General features: G+C 37.5%; 3 protein-coding genes across 4 annotated transcripts in view; all 3 read right to left on the reverse strand.

Annotated features, from left to right (window-relative positions):
• Nucleotides 1–88, reverse strand: part of ppfia3 (PTPRF interacting protein alpha 3) — a 37612-nt gene extending 37524 nt beyond the window's left edge. The window contains exon 1 of the mRNA XM_067374305.1: nucleotides 40–88. Within this exon, the coding sequence (XP_067230406.1) occupies nucleotides 40–88 (49 nt within the window). The remainder of the gene's footprint in view (nucleotides 1–39) is intronic.
• A 10685-nt stretch (nucleotides 89–10773) lies between these two features.
• nucb1 (nucleobindin 1) lies at nucleotides 10774–17802 on the reverse strand. Of its 2 annotated transcripts, none has more exons than XM_067381929.1 (13): nucleotides 17692–17802; nucleotides 17282–17405; nucleotides 17077–17184; nucleotides 14751–14883; nucleotides 14543–14646; nucleotides 13767–13952; nucleotides 13554–13644; nucleotides 13422–13480; nucleotides 13109–13201; nucleotides 12402–12491; nucleotides 12121–12294; nucleotides 11594–11720; nucleotides 10774–11462 (listed from the first exon to the last, which is right to left on the reverse strand). In XM_067381929.1, exons 2-13 carry the CDS (start codon nucleotides 17393–17395, stop codon nucleotides 11374–11376), a joined length of 1368 nt encoding a protein of 455 aa, XP_067238030.1. In that variant the 5' UTR covers nucleotides 17396–17405; nucleotides 17692–17802; the 3' UTR covers nucleotides 10774–11373. The 2 variants fall into 2 exon arrangements, with proteins under 2 accessions (XP_067238030.1, XP_067238031.1); XM_067381930.1 differs by lacking the exon at nucleotides 17692–17802 and adding an exon at nucleotides 17576–17678.
• A 487-nt stretch (nucleotides 17803–18289) lies between these two features.
• ccndx (cyclin Dx) lies at nucleotides 18290–21638 on the reverse strand. Its single transcript, XM_067374315.1, has 4 exons — nucleotides 21429–21638; nucleotides 19905–20120; nucleotides 18875–19195; nucleotides 18290–18781 (listed from the first exon to the last, which is right to left on the reverse strand). Exons 1-4 carry the CDS (start codon nucleotides 21636–21638, stop codon nucleotides 18641–18643), a joined length of 888 nt encoding a protein of 295 aa, XP_067230416.1. The 3' UTR covers nucleotides 18290–18640.
• Nucleotides 21639–24848: the final 3210 nt, after the last annotated feature.

Genomic DNA, 24848 nt, shown 5'->3' on the forward strand with positions numbered 1-24848 from the left:
CCCCACCACCTCCGGCAGGAGAGGACGGGCCTCCTCCGCCACCACCCCGCCCGTCCTCCGAGATGGTGGGCATCACCTCACACATCATCTTGAAGCCGTGAAAAGGTGTGAGAGTTTGTTATCTGATAGCGTGAGGGAGGTTAAAGGTGAGTGTGTGTATGTGTTGGCCTTGCACTTTTGCAAAGAGGAATTGGCGAGAATCACAGTGTGGAACCGCAAATTTGACAGTGTTTGCGTGCCTGAGAGCCTACGGCAAACAGATAAACAACTTGTCATTCATATGCGGATGTCTAGGATGGAGTAACGTGTGGCCTGTGGTAAGAACGTGCGCCGTAACAGTCAGTAACGTGTGTGGAATATTGCAGATTATATAATGCGCCGTGCAGTTGCTCTCTTTCTTTTGCTCGATATCTTGTTCCTCAGTTAGTGTCTGTTTGTTTTCACCCTCTATTCAAGCTTTCTTGGTGCAATCTCTTAATTGCTGTGCTCTTCTTCAAGGGTGGGCCACTACTGCCAGTTTATCTGAGTGGTCTTCTTTGCGAGTTTATTATCCACGGCCTTTTCCTTTATTTTCCTCAGTACTCAGGTAGATTCATGAGTTGTGTTGCTATTTCCTGAATGGCTTCAAGGCTCCTGATTGGCTCTTAGTATGTGCTGTTCAAAATCCTTGGCTTGGGTGCGTTTGGGTTGAGCAGCAGGGTGTGGTCTCAGGTGGAACAAAAGTGGCAGGAGGAAACAGGAGGGGAAAGTCGCTGGGTTGCAGGGACTGGATTGGGTAAAAGGAAGGGTGGGCATGGAGGAGAGTCTTCTACCCAATGGGTTCGAACTTCAAGTAAAGGAGAGCTGGAGAGGGAAATAGAGGAGAGTGACATTAGCACAAATGGTCAAAGCTGGGCAAGTCATGAAGAAATCAAGCGTTATAGATCAAATCCAGTGAATTCCCAATCTCTGTATGGGTTGATGTTTCATTTCAAAGCAGTAAGTGTCCCAAACGACTTTAGGTATTTTACAGTGGTGCTTTTATTGATCAAATCGGGGGATACCAGAAACAAAAAAGGGAAAGAAAAGACCATAAATAGGAGGAAATAACACAACAAACAAAACCAAAAAGGCTTCGGACAGCAAGAGGTGATAGAAAACTTTTATGATATCCAACTTTTGCAATTACTGATAAAACATGCTTTCACTGCAGATATTTAATGCATTAAATGTTGTAATAGAAGCTGTCAGGTAACATCAGGACAGGGCAGCATCTGTGCTGTTGGATTACTATCAGCTATCATTTAAATCTTTAAGAAACATATTGTGATTATGGACACCATTAAAACCTGATCAAAGAAATACAAAATGGAAAACACTAATGCTTAAAAGTTATCAGCCAATCTTGATGGTGAGAACGTTTACATGCACACAACTTTCTGATCCATATTCTGCGTAAGCCTTTATTCTGAAAACAAATTTTTATAAGCAACAGAGCAAACCAGAGCTATTGACATATTACTTATTATTATAAGATACAACAAGATATGCACATTTGTCTGTTTGCTTGTGCCATTGACAGTCCAACATGCATTTTAGTAATTTAATCAACTCGAGAAATATAATTTATATCCCTGAAAATATCGCACAAGCCAAGAATTGCAACATGTAGGTCATGAGATTCTTACAAACACAGGCCTTGATGTTTCTTCTAATTTCAAAAAAAGATGATAATCTCCCATTTCTTAGCAGTTTGTAGCTGTTTATATCTAATATCTCCACAAATTACCTTTGCTTGGACATATACACATAAAAAGTAATGTTCGGTTACGATGGATATTCTGAACATAACCCAAAAATCGTATTAATACACGCACATGCCATCTAATAATTCAGATTTCTAGAAACCAAAATATTGCGCTTATTCTGGTTAAATGGCAATTGCACATGCCTTATCACAATATGACCAAATTCTGTTACAATATTCTTGTGCATGTAAACGCATGGACTGAAATCACTCGGTTCTTCGACACGGGACTCGGCAATGGATGGTGGCAGACACATTGGGGAGCATCAAACTAAAAATAACATTGTAACCATCGGGTTTCCCCATCACAGAAATCTGGGAATGGCATGAAAGAGCGTCCTGTTCCAGTGAATGTCGACACAGAGGAATTTGGAAGAATCAATAGAGCAGTGATTCCTCGCACAGGCCACAAATCGTGCTAAATACTCCCTGTCTTGAATGTTAACGACGTCGAGGCGAATGAACACAATGTATCAGGCTCGTTTCCACGACTGTCATGCCGAACATTCAAATCAACACCCAATTCCATTTGTTTTGTCTGTCTGTCTGTCTGTCGGTCCGTCCGTCTCTCTGCCTCCCTCCCTCTCTATCTCTTCCACTGACACACACCTTTTTCAGATTCCCGTTCAATTTAGACAGCAGCTGTTTCCTAATACCACATCACACCGCTTTTATTTTCCGTTCGCCCCCTTTGGTATATGTGTTTCTCTAAATAGGATTTGTAGAGCCTATTAGTCACGAGGCTAATGGTTGCGCATGATATACGGAAATGAAATTCATGGTGTGTAACGATCATGTAGCCGGGCAGCGCTTTTTTGTGTGTCCATGGACGTTGTCGAAACGCAGGAAGGAAACTGGTGTCGTTTAAAGGGAACCAGTGCGTGATTGGATGCTGCTGATCTTGTTTATTCCGTACTAACATGAAGAGAATGAATTAAAAACAATAAAAATAAGCACCGCTCCGTTTGCAGTTCGCCCAAACGACGCTGAGTTTTACAGTGTAAAAGGCTGGATGGATGTATGTGTTGACGTCTTCCTCTGCCGTTCGCTCCACCATGATATATATGTGCCGTCTCTCTTCTGCAGAACCGCGACTGGACATGCCGTCGAAATGAAATTATTACATTTTAACTAGTCCAATGAATAACGCATCGTGACATTTCCTCAAATGTTGCTATTTTATTCTCTTCCTCCCATCCTTTCGCCTCGCCCCCTCCTCCCAAGTCCTCCATCCCCCTCCTCATCTCCACAGCTGGGCGATATCACACACACAAACATGCATATATAAGAAAATACATGCGATGCTGAAATATGCACCGCTCACCGTTGTCATCGTCGAGAGCAAACGCTAGACATCATCATCATCATTTCATCCCCGTCGACCCCATCGGAGCGCAGCGCTTTTGGGTGCCGAATTTGCCCAGTTATCAGCCTCCCCCCTCTTCCTCACACATGTAACGACGGCACCGAGCGAGCAAACGTTACACCTAACCACAGACAACCCCAGTCTCTCTCTCCCTCTCTCTCTTCCTCTCCCCCTCCCTCTCTCGATGTAAAGGTGCTGGCTCTTAAAGAAACATTCGCGCCTGCTTCACCACCACAGTGATCACAAACACGAGCTGTTGCTAGGGCTACTGTCACTGGCTGTGTGATATCATGTCTGTAAGAGACACGGTCCACCACCTCACAAAAGAAGACAAACGTGTTATTTTAGGAGAAATACATGAGAAATAATGGGCAAAAGGTCCTAATGGTTAGCTCTGGGTACCACTGAGAAGTTGAGCAGTCGGTCCACTCTCTGTGTGTGTCGCCACATCCACTCCCTCTACCGGTCACTTTCGGTATTGCGCCTCTCAAACCATCCGCCGCACTTGCTAGCAGTTATCACCTCATTTTCAGCCTGCTTTTCAATGCATCGTCACTCAAGTGCGGCTTTTATTGGGTTTAAAACTGTAATTTTATGATGATTGTGTTTTTGAGTAAAATAATAGTTTGCATAGGCTAATATTCATTTTCGAAATCCGTCAGTCCACGTGTCTGTCCTAAATAACACGATTCACTCTCCGTGATATTATGATGAAGTACTATTTTTTACATGAAAAATAATTTCTCTATTGAATTACTTTCTATTTGAATACTTAAGCATGGAAAAAACTAGTGTACAAATTAAAGACTCGCATCCACGTTTTGAAGAAATCCAACCGGAATGGGATTTTGTCGCCTATAGCTCAATTATCTAACCACGCGTTTTTGTTTTGTGATTAAATTTGAGATTTTTAAATCTATAATGAAGTTTTGTTATTTCTCCGTCCGATGTCGAAAGGAAAGCGCACGAGCTGCTTAGTTACTGTTGCTATGGTTTCCTCCTCAAACAAACTCAACGTCTGTTCATATTTAGCGTACATTAATTTAAATAAACCTGTAATATACTCTTATGTTGACTGAAACGTTGTTACAGATGAAACATTTATAATTATAGTGTTTGTAACACCCCTAACCTTACTTTGACTAAATTTGGAAAAGCACCCCATATTTCGTAAGATGTCGAAAACCTTTCTCATAGAACTATATAGAAATGCAATAATAATAATAATAATTGTGATTTACATGGCCTATCACATAGGCCTACCCTATATTTTATATCCAGCCATGAAATGATCACAATAAGAAGCTATGAGGAGCGCTTGAGGAAAATCAAGCTGGGTTCACGCAATGTCGTAGCCTAATTACCGTAAATAAGAGATGACAACACGTGACGCTGTACTTGGAGCTGTTCTCGTCCTCGAATTAGGATTTATACGTTTCTCTTGCACTATTAACTCCGAAATAAAACGGCAGTGGTCTCGTGGTACGGCGGTCACGTGGTACAAGTCGTATCTCTCAGAGAATTACTAGTCTAAAGTCGTAATTACGAGTTGTATGATCACGTGAATGCGTTTTACAAGTCAGAATAGTTACGACATGGCGTGAACGCGCTTTTAAATTACCCGCGACACGTCTTGCGCCGAGAATCCCGTTTCAGTGGTGGAGAGAGCAGACATGAATGCAACAAGCCAGTAAAAAACAGACACCGGTGACTTCTCCACCAATAAAACAGACGGCGAGGAGGGCTTCTGCATTGGTAAATGCCAATAAAACGAGGGGAGAACAGGGTGGAGCTATGAGAAGAGTCCCGAAAGGGATGACGTAATGTGTTTTTAGAGGATGATGTCATCGTTGTGCACAAGGAGAAGATTTAAAGACACAGCTGTGCTGTGGTACAACTTTCAGCTGGAGCAAGTGCTGCACAACAACAGTGTGGGGGTGTCAGCTTAGCATTAGTCGAAATAAAAACGACCTTACATGCTATTTTCTAAGCAGAAAATGTCCACTTCTCACTTTGAGAACATTTTTACATAACACCCCCAAAATATACCAAGGTGCCAAAATGCTTGTGAGACTTTAACATAACACACCACTCTAAAGCATTACAATGTATCTGTAACTTGCATATCTTGTAGTACTAGCATCTCTACCCATGCACAGCCAGTCACCATGGCAACAGAGGCAACATGGTGTTTGTCAGAGTGTCTTTTGGAGCTGCAGCATCAGAGCCTTCCAGGCCAGTGAGCACTTCAGGAAGGAGATAAGGAGAGGATGCTGTTGAGGAACACTGGGGTATAACCAACCCTAGTCCTCACGGGGTTCGGGAAACGTTCAGGATGAGCAGCTGGTCACAACAAAACCTCGGGTATAAGCGATATTACCATTACACCTATAATCAAGGGTTTTGTTTACTTTTGTTTAAAGGGATAGTTCACTCAAAAATGGATGTTTTGTAATCATTTACTCACCTTCATGTTGTTCCGAACTTGTGTAACTTTCTTTTCTTCTGCAGAACACAAAAGAGGATATTTTGAAGAAAGTTTGTAACCTAACCAACAGTTATGGTTACCATTGATTTCCATCAAATGGACAAAAAAAATAGATATATTTCTCACAACATCTTGTGTATTCCATGGAACATTCTTTATTGGCATTTGATTCCTTGAAGAACCTTCTATGGAATCTTTCCATTCAACAAAAGGTTCCTCATGAAAAGGTTCTTTAGATGATTAAACACCAAGAAAAAAATGGTTCTTTTAAGAACTGTTGACTGAAAGATTCTTTGGGGAACCCAAAACGGTTCTTCTATGGCACTGCTGTAAAAATCTTCTTTTTAATTTTAAGAGTGCACAGATGTTAATTTATGTGCTGCTCCAGGACCCAAACAGCAGATTCATACAATCAATGGGCTTTTTTTTTGTATTTTTGCCATACTATACTCTTGCCTCCATGTCCTGAGAGATCACAATTGCAGTGGGAGATGGTTGTCTGTCGCTATGAACATTTATTTTCTGTGTGTGTGTGTGTGTGTGTCTGTGTGTGTGTGTGTGTGTGCTAGTGGCCTGAAGTGCAGGACGGTTTGCTTCTGTCACACAATAGCAAAGTGATGACCCAAAAAACACCTGAGCATTATCAGAAAGTACATCAGGGCCAATGCTCAGACTGCAATCCATTGTCTGCATTTTCACCGCTGTCTGACCGTACAGCACAGAGAGAGTAATAAATACTGCACATTATGGTGCAGAAGCAGCAGAAATGGCTCATGTGTGGATATCATGATATAGGAGATGACAATGTATGTTTGGCACACGTCTACAAGTGCAGTGGGAAGTTTTATGAGCTCGTAGCTCCCTCTTCTGTCCATCAAGGCTATTGCAATATGGCCCAGATACAAACATAAGAGGTGCTGTAGTGTTGAACAATAGTGCTCCGTGTTAAATGCTTAGTTGTCTCTTATCATCACTCAAACCTCACAGGCCGGGAAAAGACAGCGAGAGAGAAAGACCAAGGAGAGACAGGAAAGAGAGGGTATCAGATACCTGGTTGTCCAATAAGAAATCAGCTATTGTGCGATTCTACTGGCCGCTTTCCTACAGATGGACCACATACATCTGCCTCAGATCTGTTTCTGCTCAAACTAAAGCACAAGAACTTTTAAAGGGATAGTTCACCTCAAAATAAGAATTCTCTCATCATTTACTCACTCTTTTTTTTTGTTGTTCCAAACCTGTATGACTGACTTTGTTCTTCACAAAACGCCAGGCTCCATTCACTTTCATAGTATGGGAATGAAAAAAAGATCTAAGGGTGAGTAAATAATGAGATAATTTTTTTTTTTTTTTTTTTTTTTTTTTGGTGGACTAATCCTTTAAGAAACCTGTCAAAAAAATGTTACCAGTTTATGCAGAGACAGAGGTTGAAAGTAGAAAAAAGCTGAGAAATCACTGGTATGAAGAATCACTGTGATGTGCCCCTAACATAAGCAAATGCGAGAAAATGTGGAAACCAGACAGTCAATGCTCCAGAGACACTGTAAAATACCTACTGACTTCATAAGGGTTGATATTATAAAAAATGGGGCATAATGAAAAGTGGATGATTCAGCAGCAGTCAGCCCACTCAGTGATGCAAATGACTCGAACAGAAGCCCTTTTTCACACTATCCAAAGCAAGTATTCGTTTCATCAGACTCTTCCCACAGTCTCTGAGTCATCTTTCTTGGCTCTTTATTTCATTCCTCTTGTCTTCTTGTCTTTTACAGGCTACAGCATTCAACAAATAATTCCTTCCTCTGTTTGCTGGTTATAAGAGAGTTCCCTGTCCTTGCGAGAAGAAAAAAATCTAGTTGTAATTGACTCCATTTACTTTCTTAATGCACATTCCTTGTCTTGTTTCCTTGTCTACCCGCACTGCTATTATTTATTATAGTATTAATAATTTAATTACCTTTTATTTTTAATTGTTCAGTTTTCATTTTAATTAATGTATGAACTTTTGTCACTTTTATTAATTTTATTGCTTTAGTGTTATTTCAGTTTTGTTTGTTTTTTTGCAGCTTTGTTTCAATGAACAAAAATTATTTGTAATACTTTAATATGTTTAGTTAACAATAACAACTCTGATTGCACTAGATTCATTAGTGCATGTTATTTCAATGGAAACATACATGAAAGTAAAATATGTTCCTAACACAATTTCATGTTGACTTAGAGATATCATTTATTCATTCCAGTCCTGACTTAAATGCTCCTGCAGATCATGGATAACATTTACAAAACATTTTTAGTAACACTTCACAATAAAGTTAGTTAATGCATTTACTGAAGTAAAGAATGAGCAATGCATTTGTTATAGTATTTATCATTATTCATCTTTTGTTAATGTTAATACAATTACAATTGTTAATTGTTAGTTCATTTTAGCTCAATTCTATTAAATATTGACAGATTTTAAGTATTAGTAGTTAAAATTAACATCAGCTAAAAATAATAAAAACTTTAGAAGGTTTTTTTTTTTTTTCATTGTTAGCTCAAAAATTAAAGTGTTACCATATCTTCTTTTATGGTTCACAGAATGAAAGTCATACAGGTCTGGGAAAAAAAGAAGATAAAATGTACTATCCCTTTAAAAAAAATCTCTTGGTGCAAAAACCCTCAAGTAAACAATCTCTGTGAGAACAGTTTAAATATGTGGACAGCACTTCAGAGCGCAGTAGTGATGTTTGAGTAGAAGGACATTATTTACATATCTATGGTAGCATCACTAGTGAGTGTAACTGAAAGGTGACAGCTGCAGCAGAAGAGGCGGAGCAACGAGGTCACTGGGGTTAGAGAGTGTCTGACAGAATTGGAATGGAATTTACAGCAAGTATGTACCATGTGGCAACAAGTGCGAGCAAATGACATTTAACGCAGATCAGTGAATACTTCAGAACAATGCCGATGTCACAACAAGAGAGGTGCAAACTGACAATGAAATAAAGAACAGCCGAAACTGACATTTGGAGCCAAAGAATTACATATTAGTTCAGAAACATATGGGTCGACTCATCATATGGATGGTTTTGATGGTATTTGTTGCAGATCACAGTTTGGATTTAACATTTTGTGTCATTTGTCGACCTAATCACTTGGATATTTGCTTTAAAACCAATGTTACTGTTAGATCAAAATCTCAGTAATAGGTAGAATATTTGTAATTTTAGTCATCAGTTAAGAAACAGGCGCCTCAACCCCTGTGATGTGTGGCAGCAGCAGCGCGAGATCTCGGGAGAATGACCAAGCAGACACAGATCAAGTGTGGTACAAAGCATTCTCAGATTTATTCAGGAAGAAGGGTCATATTTATAGACATAGGTTAAACAACAAACTCCAGGATGGCTTGAGCATCCAATCATATGACTTACCATGTAAACCTTACCATGTATGGCATTTCACAAAATATAATAACAAATAAGAAATGTATGTGCGTAAATGTGTGTGTGTCTTCAACTTCTGGTTACGTGTGAGAGTGTCAGTGTGTCCAAGGACTACTACTTGTTGTTTTGTCTAGGTAGGCACATGAGCTGCACAATGGAAAAATCCCAAGACACAGAGAAAGTCAGAAAGTGAAGCCTAAGAAATAAGAAAATATTTAACAGTTACATATCATCATGTGATCTAAACATGATATAAAGAAAAGCGCAAAACTACAAAGTCACAGTATACAGTTGTAAGAAAAAGTTTGTGAACCACTTGCAGAATTGTGAAAAATTTTAACAAAATAAGAGAGATCAAACAAAATGCATGTTAGTTTTTGTTACTGTCCTGAGTAAGATATTTTACATAAAAGATTCAAAAGTATGTGAACCACTGGTTCTTAAATCTGTGTGTGATTATCTGGATGATCTATGACAGTTTTTTGTTTTTTGTGAGCAGTTAAACTGAGCTCTGTTCTTCAGAAAAATCCTCCAGGTCCTGCAAATTCTTCTGTTTTTAAGCATTTTTTGCATATTTTAACCCTTTCCAGTAGTGACTGAATGATTTTGAGATCAGTCTTTTCACAATGAGGACAACTGAGGGACTCAAACTCAACTATTAAAAAAGGTTCAAACATTCACTGATGCTCCAGAAGGAAACACGATGCATTAAAAGTCGGGGGGTGAAAACTTTTGAATTCAAATATCAAGGTAAATTGTACTTAATTTTTCTTCTGGGAAACATGAAAGTATCTTCTGTTGCTTCCCAAGAGCAGTACTAAATGAAATACAATGATATTTAAACAAAATAAGAAAAATTTGGACATCATCCTGTTCAGAAGTTTACACCCTCCGACTCTTAATGCATCATGTTTCCTTCTGGAGCATCAGTGAATGTTTGAATCTTTTAATAGTTGTGTTTGAGTCCCTCAGTTGTCCTCAGTGTGAAAAGATGAATCTCAAAATCATTCAATCACTACTGTAAAGGGTTCAAATATGCAAAAATGCTTGAAAACTGATGAATCTGCAGGACCTGGAGGATTTTTCTGAAGAACAGAGCTCAGTTTAACTGCTCAGGACAAACAAGAGACTCAACTATCACAAAACCAAAAAACAGTCATAGATTATCCAGGTAAGCACACACAGTATTAAGAACCAACAGTTCCCAAACTTTTGAAGCAGGTTATTTTAATAATTTTTTTTTTGTGTACTATATGTAAACATCTTTTATGTAAAATATCTTAGGAGAGTACTAAACATAAAATAACATGCATTTAGTTTGATCTCTCTTATTTTTGTTCAAATTTTTCACAGATTCTGCAAGTGGTTCACAAACTTTTTCTTACAATTGTATGTTGCATTACAAGGATAGTTCACAAAAAAAAAAAAAAAAAAAAAAAAGAAAAAGAAAAAAAAAAAGATGTCGTTCCAAACTTGGATTTTTTTCTTTTGAAAAATGTTTTTTTTTTGTCTTAAGTCAATAATGGCCCAATGTTGTTTTGACTATCACTGTATAGAAAAGTTTGTTTAACCATTAAATTTATACAAAATATGTGTGTGTGTGTGTGTTCCACAAAAGAATAAAAGTTATATATGTTTGCAATGACATGAGTGTGAGTAAATGACAGTAAGTAGGTGCAGTATTTAAAATCTGACAGCAGTAGCATATTTTTTAAATATCCTTTATTAAATGAAAGAAATAAAACACGGTCATAAAATAATTAGGATTTTATATTACATTAATAAAAATGCAGATTCATTGCACATTGCTGTATCTTAATATGTTTGGATTACAGGTCTGCGCTCGTCTCGATCTGTAAGAAACCTCATATCAGAAAGCTTTGTTTTACTGACATAATCTGAACCACAGAAAAGAACACATTATTCCATCGAGTCTAGAAAGATACCAACAAGTAAACAAGGCTATAAACTTTGAAACCAGGGCAGAGGTAACAATATTCAAGGGGAAAACCCTGACTACCACCAAACTAAACCACACATCCACTATTAATATGCCATTCTTCAGAAGGGAACATGCGAGCGCTCTATATTGATGTCAGTGTATTGGGGATTTGAGCATATCTGGTTGAGGATGAAGAAGTAATCTGGCCTGGTTATGTTATGCGGAGTTTCAGATTAGGATAGGTCAGTAGGTTTGTATGTGTATGTGCAATGTACAATTAAAAGGCAATTTCTAGATAAGTTTAAATCAGGTAGAAGTGTGTTAGTGTGTGTGTGTGTGTGTGTGTGTGTGTGTGTGTGTGTGTTAGGAGGTGTGCTGAGGCAGATTCTGTGGTGGCTCAGCTGGCAGGTTACTCTGAACATCTCCATTCTGATCGACTGGGACTTTTACCACTAAAAAACAAAACAGGCAATGTTTACTGTGCTAAAACATTTACCCTGAAAGGGTTAATAGAATCTTTTTTTTAATGATATTAAGGTTAACCAAAGGCTAAATCATGGACTATTAGTTTCATTCTTCTCACCTTGACTGTCTTCATTTGCTAGTTTCTGGATCTCCTGTTGAAACTGGAGCTCTCCATTAGGACCTGAGGGAGGCTGTCTATTCACTGCCTGTTGCTCCTTTTGTTTTTGTGACATCTCTATTACTGCCTGATTAGAAGTAAAACAAGCTCTCAGCTCTCTGGCATACATCAAATGTTCCAAAAGATACAATAATATGCAGTACTGATGTTGTAAATGTATTAAAATAATTTCTTTTAGTATGGTATGGCAGGGCTCAACATATTTTTTTGTTTTGTTTTGGGGTTTTTTGGCTTACACTTAGGTGATTTTTTTTTTTTTTTTACATGAACAGAAAAAAAAATATCAATATAAGAATATGAACTTAAATTATATATAAAATGTAAAATTTCAAGCTCTAAATGTTTGTTACATTATTCTTTGGATACATTTTTTAAATCATAAATATTCTTTACCAAAGAACAGTTATAATAATAGCTAGAAATTATCATTATTGCAACAGAAAACCAATTGTTTAAGCATCTTCTACCTGCTGATATTCTCGTTTCTGCACTTCTAGAGCTTTGCTTCTCTCTTTGAGAAGTTCCTGCTCCTGTCGTAATTTCTCTGCCCTTCTGCCCAGCTCCACCTCCTTATCGTGAAGTTCTGCCTCAAAGCGCTGCAGCTCCTCTTCTGTGTACACTGGCTTTGTATCATCCAGTGTCTTAAATGGAGTTATAAAGAGTGTAGAAAGGTAATGAGTTCCATGTAAACACTTACATGTAAAAACAGTATAATAAATCAAGACATTCAACTAAATCTAGCTCTAACCTCCCATTCCTTTTGGTCTTTAAACTCTTTCTTCTCTGTAGATTTGAGGAACTCTTCCAGGCTGACCAGCCTATCATGATTGATATCTACCTGCAGTGCGAGGAAGCAGTGAGAGAGAGGGGAAAAAAGCTTATTTCAGCAGTTACAATCAGGTATTTCAAAGCAAACTGAAGAAACTCATTAAAAAATAAGACATTGGGGCAGTGAATATGTTAATCCAGATAAAAGAATGACTATTTCTTCATCTCATGCACCCTGAAGGAACAGAACAGATGGAGTCACTGCTGCTCCACACATTGTCAAAGTGTTAAAAAACTGAAGAAGAGTCTGAGAACAACAGATAAAGGCAAAGACAGAGAATGGGTGCATTTACATACACACTATTATACCAGTTATGCTTAATAAACTGTCAACATTCAAGGCAATTCTGAACAGTGTTTCTTTTATCAGATAAATGTTATAAACGATGGTTTAAACAATCAGCAGGTACACCTTTTTGCAGATAATCAATTTCACTCTGACATTTTAGCAGCTTATTCAATGTTTACTTAGCCGTTTAGATTTTAAACAACAAAATCAAAGAAAATTTTGAAATTTCAAAACAAGTGTACATAGCATTAAGGCCTGAATTTGGTAGCTTTCAGTTTTCTGTTGTACGTGTAAACAAACTCAATAAGAGTGAGCGAGAAAGAAAGTGAATATTTTACATTTTGCATGACATGCTCTCGCATCCTCAGCCTTTCCTCCTCCATTTCCATCATGTCATCCTCTTCATTCTTAGGATCGTACACTTTCTCCAGCTAAGACAGCAAAAAAAAAAAAAAAGAAAAGTTGAACACATTGAAAACATAACTACTTGCACCTTTTCAATTATTGATATTTGCTTGTTTAGAACAGCTTTTATGGCTTTATCAAACATGTTATCGCGGATTCCCATGTTGAGGATGTTTTACTCAGCCACTAGAGCCTTAATTGATGTCAGATTGTCATGATTCACCAAACTCAAGCGTAAAACATTACCTCTTTTGTGAAGAGGGCCTCCAGCTCTTGCTCATCCAACACACCATCGCCATTTGTATCTAGGTGAGAAAACACAATTAAATTGCATGCAAAACGTCTGCTTATGGTCTAGCTGAAGACAAAAAGACTCACCGTGGAGCTTAAAGAAAGTCTTGGGATTGAACTCCTGTGGATCCAGCCCATCTGTCTCTTCCCAGACCTCACGTAACTGATCCACGCTACCCTGAATGGATGAGGAAGTAATAGAAGAAGGTTTTACTAACATCGAATATGAAGTAAGCGGAAACAAATCCAATTCATCTCAGTCCATCTATCCATACATCTCCCATTCTTCATCCCTCTCACCGGAGCGTTAACTTTAGGATGTTTCCGGTGCTTTTCTTTGAGCTCCTCAATTCGCTTCTCCTCCTTCTCCCTCTTCTCCTGGTCCAAACTCTTCAGGTACTCCCTTCTCTCATGTTCTTTCAGCATCTCGTAGCGCTTAAACTCCTCATGGCGCTCTGCATCGTAATTCTCAAGATCTTTAGTGGCCTGACAAATCAGCACAAAACAAATGTGACGTTAAAGTGTGCTCCCCCTCCAATGTAGATTTTTATTCGTTTTTTAATTTTATTTTAATATTTGTTTTTAAAGGAACACTCCACTTTTTTTGAAAATAGGCTAATTTTCCAACTCCCCTAGAGTTAAACAGTTGAGTTTTCGAATCCATTCAGCCGATCTCCGGTTCTGGCGGTACTACTTTTAGCATAGCTTAGCATAGTTCATTGAATCTGATTAGACCGTTAGCATCGCGCTTAAAAATGACCAAAGAGTTTTGATATTTTTCCTATTTAAAACTTGACTCTTCTGTAGTTAAATCGTGTACTAAGACCGGCGTAAAATGAAAAGTTGTGATTTTCTAGGCTGATATGGCTAGGAACTATACTCTCATTCAGGCGTAATAATCAAGGAACTTTGCTGCCGTTCCATGGCTGCAGCAGTGCAATGATCTGTTTGTATGACGACAATGTCAAGCCCTGCTGTGGAATATTAATTTGAGTCAAATGGGTATGTTATCTGTGCAACTGTAGCATAACATTCTTTTGCAATTTCACATTACAGCATTTAGGAATGGGCATTACCGTTGCAATAAGCAGCTCCAGGTCTTTGGCCTCAAATGTGTTCTGATTATGAGGATCCAAATGTTCAAACTGCTTCAACAAGGAGGCGTGATCCATCTGAACACCTGCAATCACAAATAAAATATTTGTATGTACATAAGTGAATTAACAGAATCAACAGATTTTCTTGCTCATCAGTATCACTTGAGTAATACATAAATATACTCACTCTGTGCATTGGTGCTGTCCAATTTTGCCTTTAGCAACATCCTGAGACGTGAGACCTCTTGCCTCTTCAGCTCATCCAGTCGAGTCCTCACATGGTGACCCACTAAATCCAACTCCTTACTGAGGCGTCCATTCTAAAAAACAGCATTTTCCCATTGGGACTTGAAGTATATATGAAATTATAAAACTTCTTAGCACAAAGTTAATTTAGAGCAACACTGGTATTTTCACAACTGATGTGTGAGTTGATGAATGTTTACATGTGAATATAAGCCTAAATTCAATCTGTTCATCATATAAAGCAATCAAGTCTCTTCAGAAAATTTTGGACTAAATATGGATTCGTTTTGTGAACTCTTTATGAACTTTTTGAAGCGTCAAAGTTTTAATTGTTTAGGCTGTCTATGGAGAGACAGAAAGCTCTCAGAATTCATCAAAAATGATCTTCATTTGTGTTCTGAAGATGAACGAAAGTCTTACGGGTTTGGAATGACATGAGGGTGAATAATTAATGAATTTTCATTTTTGGGTGAACGTCATTGTATAAAAGTACAATACATTATAACATATAAAACACAATATAGGTTTAAGTTATTAAAAAATGTAATACAATTTGTAGAAAACATTAAATGTATATACACTGCTCAAAAGATTAAAGGAAAACGTAATGAGAACAGATCTGGACAGGTTCGTAGAAGGGCAACAACCCAGCAGGAGGACCAGTATGTGATCCTTTATACAAGGAGGAACAGTAGGAGAACTGCCAAAGCCCAAGAAAAAGACATCCAGCAGACTACTGCTATCCATGTATGTCTCAGAAACAGACTTCCTGAGGGTGAGAGTTGGTTCACACTGAGCACATGTGACAGACGTGAAAGTCTGGAGATGCCATGGGGAACGTTATGCTGCCTGCAACATCATCCAGCATGACTGGTTTGGAGGTGGGTCAGTGACGCTCTGGAGAGGAATATCCTCGGAGGGTCCCACAAGACCTCCACATGCTAGCCAATGATACTCTTACTGCGGTTAGGTCCTGGGATGAAATCCTCAGAGCCATTGTCAGACCTTACTCTGGTGCACTGGGCCCTGGGTTCCTCCCACTCTCATGTGGCCAGAGTGTTTAGGAGGTTTCTAGATGATAGAGGCATTGACGCCATTGACTGGCCCTCATGTTCCCCAGACCTGAATCCAATTAAGAAGAATATCTCACACATTATGTATCAGAGCATCCAAAGCCACCAAGTCGCACCACAGATAGTTCAGGAGCTCACTGATAGGTCGGGGAGGAGATTCCCCAGGACACAATCCACCATCTCATCAGGAGCATTTTCAGACGTTGTCAGAAGTACATAGAGGCACATGGTGGCAATTCACACTACTGACATTATGAGTTGCCGTGATGAAATTCATGCCAATTGGATCAGCCTGTAATTTTAATATTTTACTTTGATTTTCGGTGTGATTTTATGTTGATGACTCTAGCTTCCATTGACCACTGTCACATCATTTTGATCTCAACGAATTACACAATGTATATAAGTAAAGATTTTCAACTTGAATATTTTGCTCATCGAGAATCATTTTAAGTGTTCCCTCATTTTTTAAAAACAAAGCTGAAATCACACTGACATCTAGCATATGCTATAGGGTGTATATATGACCAAACCAGAAAACTGGTATCATTGCATCCGCTTGTCAGAGAAAGTGTTAATATCAGGATGAACTGATGGCATATCTATGGGCTTTTAAGGTAATCAGCGAAACTACCTAGGTCACATTGTTATACACAGCAAAATCCCCAGAGTTAAACCAACTCTGCTCAGATTACATATGGTCCCCTCTCTATATAGTGTTAAAGTAACACTGAAGCAGAGTTAAATTTAATAAGATAATTAAGTGACTAATTAAGTTTTTTGCATTGAGCATTAGTGATGAACACCTGCTGTTAACAAGCAGAATCACTGAAGAGAAACACAATAACTACAAATGACTCTGGTGTAGGTGTTTCATTATAATAAATATCTAAACGTTAGTGTGAGGAAGAAAAATGAAAAAAGGGGGACATCAGTTATGCTCATCTTTGCTCGCTCCTTTTAAGTGATCTTGAATAAAACAGCAATTTTTTCATGAAGCACACACAAAAGACCTAAACCGGAAGTGATCTGATCTGTTTTACAGAAGACGGCAGTTAGATTGCGCATAACCCCTCTTGCTTAATCTGTGAGCTCATGGTATGTCCATCTTGAAAGATATTTATAACTTATCATTCTCTATGGAGAAGATGAATGGGTTTTTTACTGTTGTGCTCCACAGAGCGAGTGGTTTACCTTGATGTCGTCTGTGTTGGCCGACTGGAGTTTTTCTCTGAAGTGAGGGTCTGTTTCCAACACCTCAATCACCTCTCTGAGGTAACGGTCATAGTACAGACCAGTGTCCTGAGACAGGCACATACAGCAAAAACAAGAGTGCATGTGATTATTAAAACAGATGATTAAAGCACAAGGCATGCTCTTGATCTGAGACCTGTCTTACCGCATTCTCCTCTGGTTTCTCCTCCTGAGGTGGCTCTTGTTTGCGGTCTATTGGCACTGTCCACACCAAGAGACAGAGCGACAGAAACAGCAGCCCTTTAAACCCGCCTGTCATCCTCGGATATCTAGAAAATGAACACATTTACAGTGATTAGACAGCCTTCACTTTCGCCCTATTTTTGGAGCGAGAACTGTCCCTTTAAGCAGACATGTTTATTATATGTATAAGTACACATCGATCATGACGAACAAGAGAAACCGAAGAAACAAAGTATGACAGTTTGCGAAAACACACCGAACACGTTTAACAACAGACGAAACTTATGAAAAACAGCCACAGACGTCTACAACTGTCTGTAGTCTCGTTTGGTCCTTTTTAGTTTATATCAAATAAACAGCGAGTTCTCTTACCACAGGGTTAGATCCTGTTTCAGCGGTGAATGAGACCTATGATGACATCGGATTACTCAGCACTGCTGCCTAAAAAAACAACTGCGGCCAGGAATTATGACGCAATCCAAACGCGACGCTTTCTGCAAACATATTTTTCAGTAGCCTGTTTGTAGGCTATTATAACAGCGTTTGTTATTAAAATTATGAATGTAATACATGTTCCTATAATTTCAAGCCAATTTACCAAAAAGGCCAATTCAAAACTTTCAGAAAATTATTACATCCAGGTAATGTAAGTATCGCTTAACAATATTAGTTTGTTATATATATAAAATTTACTTATATTATTTATATTTATAAAACTCATAATAATGTATAATACTACTAATAGTGTACTATATTATTATTAGTAGTAGTAGTAGACTGTATTAATATTACATGTGCCACTAAAACGTTCTAAGAGCAAGGACCAAGATTAATTAATTTAGTTTTTTAGAAAGTCTTGTACCTTTCTTTCTTTCTTATAGACACAGACACATAGACATAGACAACATAGACACTTTATTTCAATTACTTCGAAAAATAGATATTAATTTTTATCCAACACTTTGATTACATTACAGGCTGAAACACTGACAAACAAAATAAATTAAATATAAAAATGTGCACACAATAAATAATATGATAATAAATCAACTATAAAATGTAGAAATGTAATACATAAAGTGAAACGGAAACACATATAATACATAAAAGGTCACAATTACAGTTATGGCAATAGAAGTAATAAATATGGCACAAGTAAATCATAATCCCTCAAACAAATAAATACAAAATCATTATAAATTAGATCACTTCAGAAGTTACAAAAGACAAAACATAAATGTACGTCACATTGTGTTTAAATCAGTTTTACTGATAAATAAGAGTGAGACGCAATAAATATGACTCATAAATTAACCCTGTATTAGAAGTCTATTTCTCTTAGGTCTGTGGGAGTGCTGGCTCTTTCATCTTCAAGATCCCCATCTTTCTCTTCCTGTGCTCCATTCCTCAGTCTCTCCCTGAGAGCTCCTTCTATCAGCTCAGTGCAGCACTGCAGCACCGCCTGTTGGCAGAAGCGAGAATAGTTCCAGATTTAGCTAGACAGTTAACAACAGCCACATACAAACGCAAGAAGAGCAGATAAATCTTTGCTTACCACATCAGTCTGACAGAGTGTGGCCAGGGCAGAGGTCATGACACTTAGCTCTCCCGCACTCCTGGCCCTTAAACCCCGAAGGGCAGAGTTCAGTGCAGCCGCAGCAACCAGTGACGGAGGTGTTCCCAGAAAACGAGAGTCACACACACACATGGCAACAAGTGTATCACTGTGGCGCCGCAGTGTTGTGAGAAAGTCTCCTGTATGCACGTCACCATCCTTGAGTTCCCCGAGAGTGCGCAGGAAGTGTGGGATAAAGTCCTGAGGGGTCACTGCTGCCACATCCCATCGCAGAGTCGCCAGGACAACACGCTCCATTTCCTGTTGAAGCATGTATATACTGACTTATACTGTCTATATGGATATTAGGGCTGGGTATTGACACAATTTTCACGATTCGATTCGATTACTATTCACATGCTTTCGATTCGATTACGATTATGATTTCGATTCGATATCGATTATTTTGGATGTAGTATTTCAGTTACAGTACATGGCAAATTTTCTAGAGGAAAAAAAATCTCTCAACTAATGCTGTAAACTACACACGGGAGTCAGTTGGTACTACTATAATAATATTGAAGGTTAAATTAACTTATTTATATACAAAAAGAGTAAATTACACTCAATGATGTTTTTATTATAAATAACGTTTAGAATTACATAATCATATTTCTACTCCAATTGTTGTTTTTTTTTTAAATATAAACATTTAAATCACAGCTGATTTATTCAAACATGCATTAAATATTGAAGAACATTAAAAATTATAATGAATATGTAATGGTGCATAGCTATATTTATCAGAATGTTGCTTTCTAGAGTAGGCTACAAGTATTTATAAGTATTTGATTTTTTATTCGTATTTTTTTCTTTTTCTTTTTTTTTTTCAAAAAATGCAAAACATTTTTTATTTAATTTATATTTATTCAGACTTTTGGACCCCATTATCCATAATAATGAGATTTTGGTTGATTGATTGATTTATTTATTTTTAATTTTACATTTAAAAAAAATGGTTAAAACTCACCCGCAGATTTGATAAGAGAAAGTCGTACTCTGCTGCTGCACAGAGGGTATCTGCACTAACTGTGTCACTTTCTGTCAGTTTTGAAGCCACCAGGACACACGCTGCAGCCAGACAGGATGGAGAGACAGGCAGAGATAAAGTGGCCGACAGATATCGATCCAACAGGGAGACAGCCAGAGGAAACACAGACTCATCGCAGTCACATTCACAGCACACCTATTAAAACACAGAAGATGATGATTTAAACAACAGCAGCAACAACAACAAAAAACCCTCACAATCAGAGCAAACATGTCCCAAACTTGAAAAAATCATTTGGACTGTAGAACTTTGTCACTGTCATTATCTTTCATCTTGAACTGAATAACTCAAATAATTTCCTCTTAAAGGTGCAATGTGTAAATTTTAGGAGGATCTATTGACAGAAATGCAATATAATATACATAACTATGTTTTCAGTGGTGTATTAAGACCTTACATAATGAACCATTATGTTTTTATTACCTTAGAATGAGCCATTTCTACATACATTTTGCGCTGGCATGTTTCTACAGTAGCCCTAAACGGACAAACTGCTCTACAGAACGTGTTTGCTTGACTGGCTCTCCTGTCTCAGACGATCACATTTTTGTCCTGTGTTGGCCACCGTGGCTTCTCTATATTGCAATTCGCAACCTCAGATGCCACTAAAATGTAAACACTGCACATTTAAAGGGACAATTCACCCAAAAATGAAATTCTATCATCATTTAAGCATGTCATTCCAAACCTGTATGACTTTCTTTATTAGAAGATATTTCTAAAATTGTTACAGTGTTTTTTTTTGTATGGGACCCCAATGACTTTTTATTTATATGTACAAAAACATCTGAAATATTATTCAAAATATCTTTTTTCGAGTTAATTGTTAGCTGAACCATCCCTTTAATCATAATAATATCCCAAATCTACCTCCATAATCCACGTGGCTAGGTTCTCTCAGTGTTTCACAAGTGTTTTATTTTGATTGTTTTTATTTTTAAATCATTCTATTTTTGCAAGCTTTTATTTAATTAATTATTATCTTTTCACTCACCTAACCATAACCAATTTGGAAAACATGGAGCCTCAGGCCCTCTTTTGTACCCTTCTTGTGAAAAGTGCTTCAAATACTGGTGTTATACATGTACAACACACTGTTAGTGAAAATTCTTACCCTATAGGGTTCTTGATTCAATTTTAAAGAACATTTTATCCCAAAAAGATTCTATATAAGAAGATAGAATGTCTATGCATAATGTTTCCATGTTTAACGGGTTATTTAAATTTTTTTCAAGTGATAAAGTATGTTTACGAGCTCTTTAATTCATAAAATGTAATCAAAATAAAAAATGAATTAAAACTAAATCCATAAAATGATGGGAATCCCTAAAAGGTTCTATATATGAAGTGCCTGACAGAACTCTTTAAAGTTCTATTTAGAACATTTTCTTCTAAGAGTGTTTTTAGAACTGGATTTTGGTATTTAGCATGTAAGAACTATACCTCCATGGTCCACTTGGCCAATTCCTCTCTGCGCTGTGGTTCTCTCTGGATGAGAGAGATGTAGAGGGGAGACGGCAGGTATCTCTCCTCTGACTGCAGAAGTCTCTGAATAACCCTCAGCCCAGAGGCGCTGGGGTCCCATGGGGCTCGGACTGAAGACTGAGTCCTGTCCTGGCCCTCTTCCTCCTCACACCACAGAGACACCGACATCACTCCTGCCAGCAGTTGTGATCCAAAACTGAAGTTGTCCAAAGTGTGTCTCAGAAGTCTTGGTCCCGAGTACAAAAGTAAGTGCCAACTTCCTTGCACTCTTTAAAGTGCTTAATTTTAAAGGTGTGCTGGTGAGTGTCCGTTTCTTGCGTTGTTCTCAGCCTTCTTCTCTCCTCGGTCTGCTTATATATGCTCTGAGTGAAAGGGTGACTGGTGATGAATAAAGTGAAAAAGTGAAGAATAAAAGAGGGGTGTGTAAAATGAGTTGAGTAAAAAAATAAAAGACCACAATGCTGGCCGAGCAACAATGGCATCAACAGGTGGAGAGAAGGAGAGAGAGAGAGGGAGGAGGCAAGAGAGGGAGTCGTCCAGAGGGACACGGCAACAGCTTGTCACCGTCAGTGAGCGAAGAAAAGAGAGAGAGAGGAGAGAAAGAGGTCATCACCATGCTGTGACAATGGGAATGAATAACAATAAGACATGGATGTTGGTGACAGTGAAGGGTATCAGATAAAGATGGTGGGATTTCATTTACATCTATATATCAAATAAAGATATGCAGTAATTCTTGGATTCTGTTTGACTCCTAAAACCTCCAGCTTGATGTTGAAGGTCATGGTTTTTAAAGGATTCTCAAGGCACATTCCACAAATATGGTACATTCTTAAGAGTCTCATAACTTTAAGTTTAGAGGGACAAATGCTATTATCTAACATAAAATTATCCTAGCATAAGGAGTAGTGAGTTTGAAATAGATCAAATGTCTGTATCCCTTGGAAATTGTGAATTTGGTCTATCCCACATCACACATTTTGACATAATATATTGAACTGATTAATTAGGTTAATTATAAGCAACAAAATTTTGAAAGATTAAAGGGTTAGTTCACCCAGAAATGAAAGTTCTGTCATTAATTACTCCCCTCATGTTGTTCCACACCCGTAAGACCTTCATTCATCTTCAGAAAACTAATTAAGATATTTTTGATGAAATCTGATGGCTCAGTGAGGCCTCTGTTGACAGCGAGATAATTAACACTTTCAGTGCCCAGAAAGCTACTAAAGACAGATTTAAAACAGTTCATGTGACTACAGTGGTTCAACCTTAATATTATAAAGTGACGAGAATACTTTTTGTGCACCAAAAAAACAAAATAATGACTTTATCCAACAATATCTAGTGATGGGTGATTTCAAAACACTGCTTCATGAAGCTTCGAAGCTTTACGAATCTTTTGTTTCGAATCAGTGGTTCGGAGCACCAAAGTCACGTGATTTCAGTAAACGAGGCTTCGTTACGTCATTAGTGTTTCGAAACGTTTTGAAATTTCAATGGTTCACATGACTTTGGCAGTTTGATACGCGCACCGAATCACTGAATCAAAACAAATGATTCGTAAAGCTTCGAAGCTTCATGAATCAGTGTTTTGAAATCGCCCATCACTAGATATTGTTGAATAAAGTCGTTATTTATTTATTTTATTTTTTTGGCGCACAATAAGTATTCTCGTCGCTTCATAACATTAAGGTTGAGGCCTCACTGAGTCATCGGATTTCATCAAAAATATCTTAATTTGTGTTCTGAAGATGAATGAAGTTTTTACAGGTGTGGAACAACATGAGGGTGAGTAATTAATGACAGAAATTTCATTTTTGAGTGAACTAACCCTTTAACTCAAAGCTCAACCATTCAACACAGTTACCATGTTATAAGAAAACATAATAAAACAAGTGTTTTTTTCCCCCCTTAAATTTATGGAAAATAAGTTTATCAATAACTACAAACCACCTCATAATAATTCTTTTTTTTGTTTTTGTGTCTTTTTCATTTTTATATTATATTATATTATATTATATTATATTATATTATATTATATTATATTATATTATATTATATTATATTATATTATATTATATTATATTATATTATATTTATTATATTATATTGGTAACCGGGTTAAAAATATGCAAACAACGATACATTTATAGAAAATAGAACTCATATAATATTAACAGGATTCCAAAACTTTTTGTCAGCAATACCTCTTGACCTAAAATATTTACTTGAAGTACCCTCTGAGATTTTCATTTAATATTTTAATAATTTAACAACACATGTGCATGTTCACGGTTCTCAGATGCTAGTCACATGACATGCAGGTAAAAAAAAAATCTGAATTTGTAAGTGCTAATTTTTTTTTTTTTTTTTTTTTTTTAAATATTTAAATTCACATTTATATGCTTTAATTAATTATTAACTTTTCATCAACTCACAAACCCCCATGAGTGCGCAAACCTCAAGTTTGGAAACCCTGGTTTAAGAGTTTCAGGCTATTTTGTACCCTATTTGTCAGTGCCTCAAATATAAATTTCTAACATTAAAAACATAAACAACATGTTCAGTTAGCAAAGGATTTTGGTATCATGTAAAAACGTACATTGTGTTGTCTAGAATACGTAATGAAGCCTCAAAAGGCTGTTACTACAAAAACTGAAGTAACAGTGAAACTGATAACCCAGTACACCTGATTTTCCAGGTCTGAAATGACATCAGGCTCAGAGCAGATGGAGAAGCTTTTTGAAATCTGATAGAGGAGTGCAAGACAGAGACTGAGACTGATAGCTAGAACTGGAGAGTGTACAACTTGAAGTCACACTTACTCACGTGCCACCTAATCACCCCGTCACCCCCCTGTTTTCTGTGGAATCTCATTGTCAAAGCAACTAGTCTCCCATTATGTCTCTCCATCTCACACATCACACACACACTCGGCCCCTCCCTGTGCCTGTGGCAATCTGGTGTCCTGTTTAACACTAGCACTACCGGAATTCTATAACTACTAGAACTGCCAATAGCGGTCATTTTGACTGTTCATACCAGACAGCAGTGAATGTCATTTTTGTCATGTTATATTTACTTCAAAGCTTCTATGGTCATGTTTTATGAAAAAATGTGGGGTAATTTAAGCATACATATTATAATATGTTCGTGATATTATTGTGTAAGAGCTACTAGACCTCCCACAAAAGTGCATGCCGCAATTTGCTTTCCGCAGTTTGCATCCGGCAAGCTGGAGATCAAAGTTTTTCACCGCAGTTAAAATGTTGTTTTTGAAAGTCAAAATGTCAACAAATATAAAATGAAGCAGAATATTTTGTTAGATAAAAACATATTGTGAATTTTGGAAATGATTTGTTTGTTTGTTCCACA

Source organism: Chanodichthys erythropterus, chromosome 3 (assembly GCF_024489055.1).
Source record: "Chanodichthys erythropterus isolate Z2021 chromosome 3, ASM2448905v1, whole genome shotgun sequence".
NCBI lineage: Eukaryota > Metazoa > Chordata > Actinopteri > Cypriniformes > Xenocyprididae > Chanodichthys > Chanodichthys erythropterus.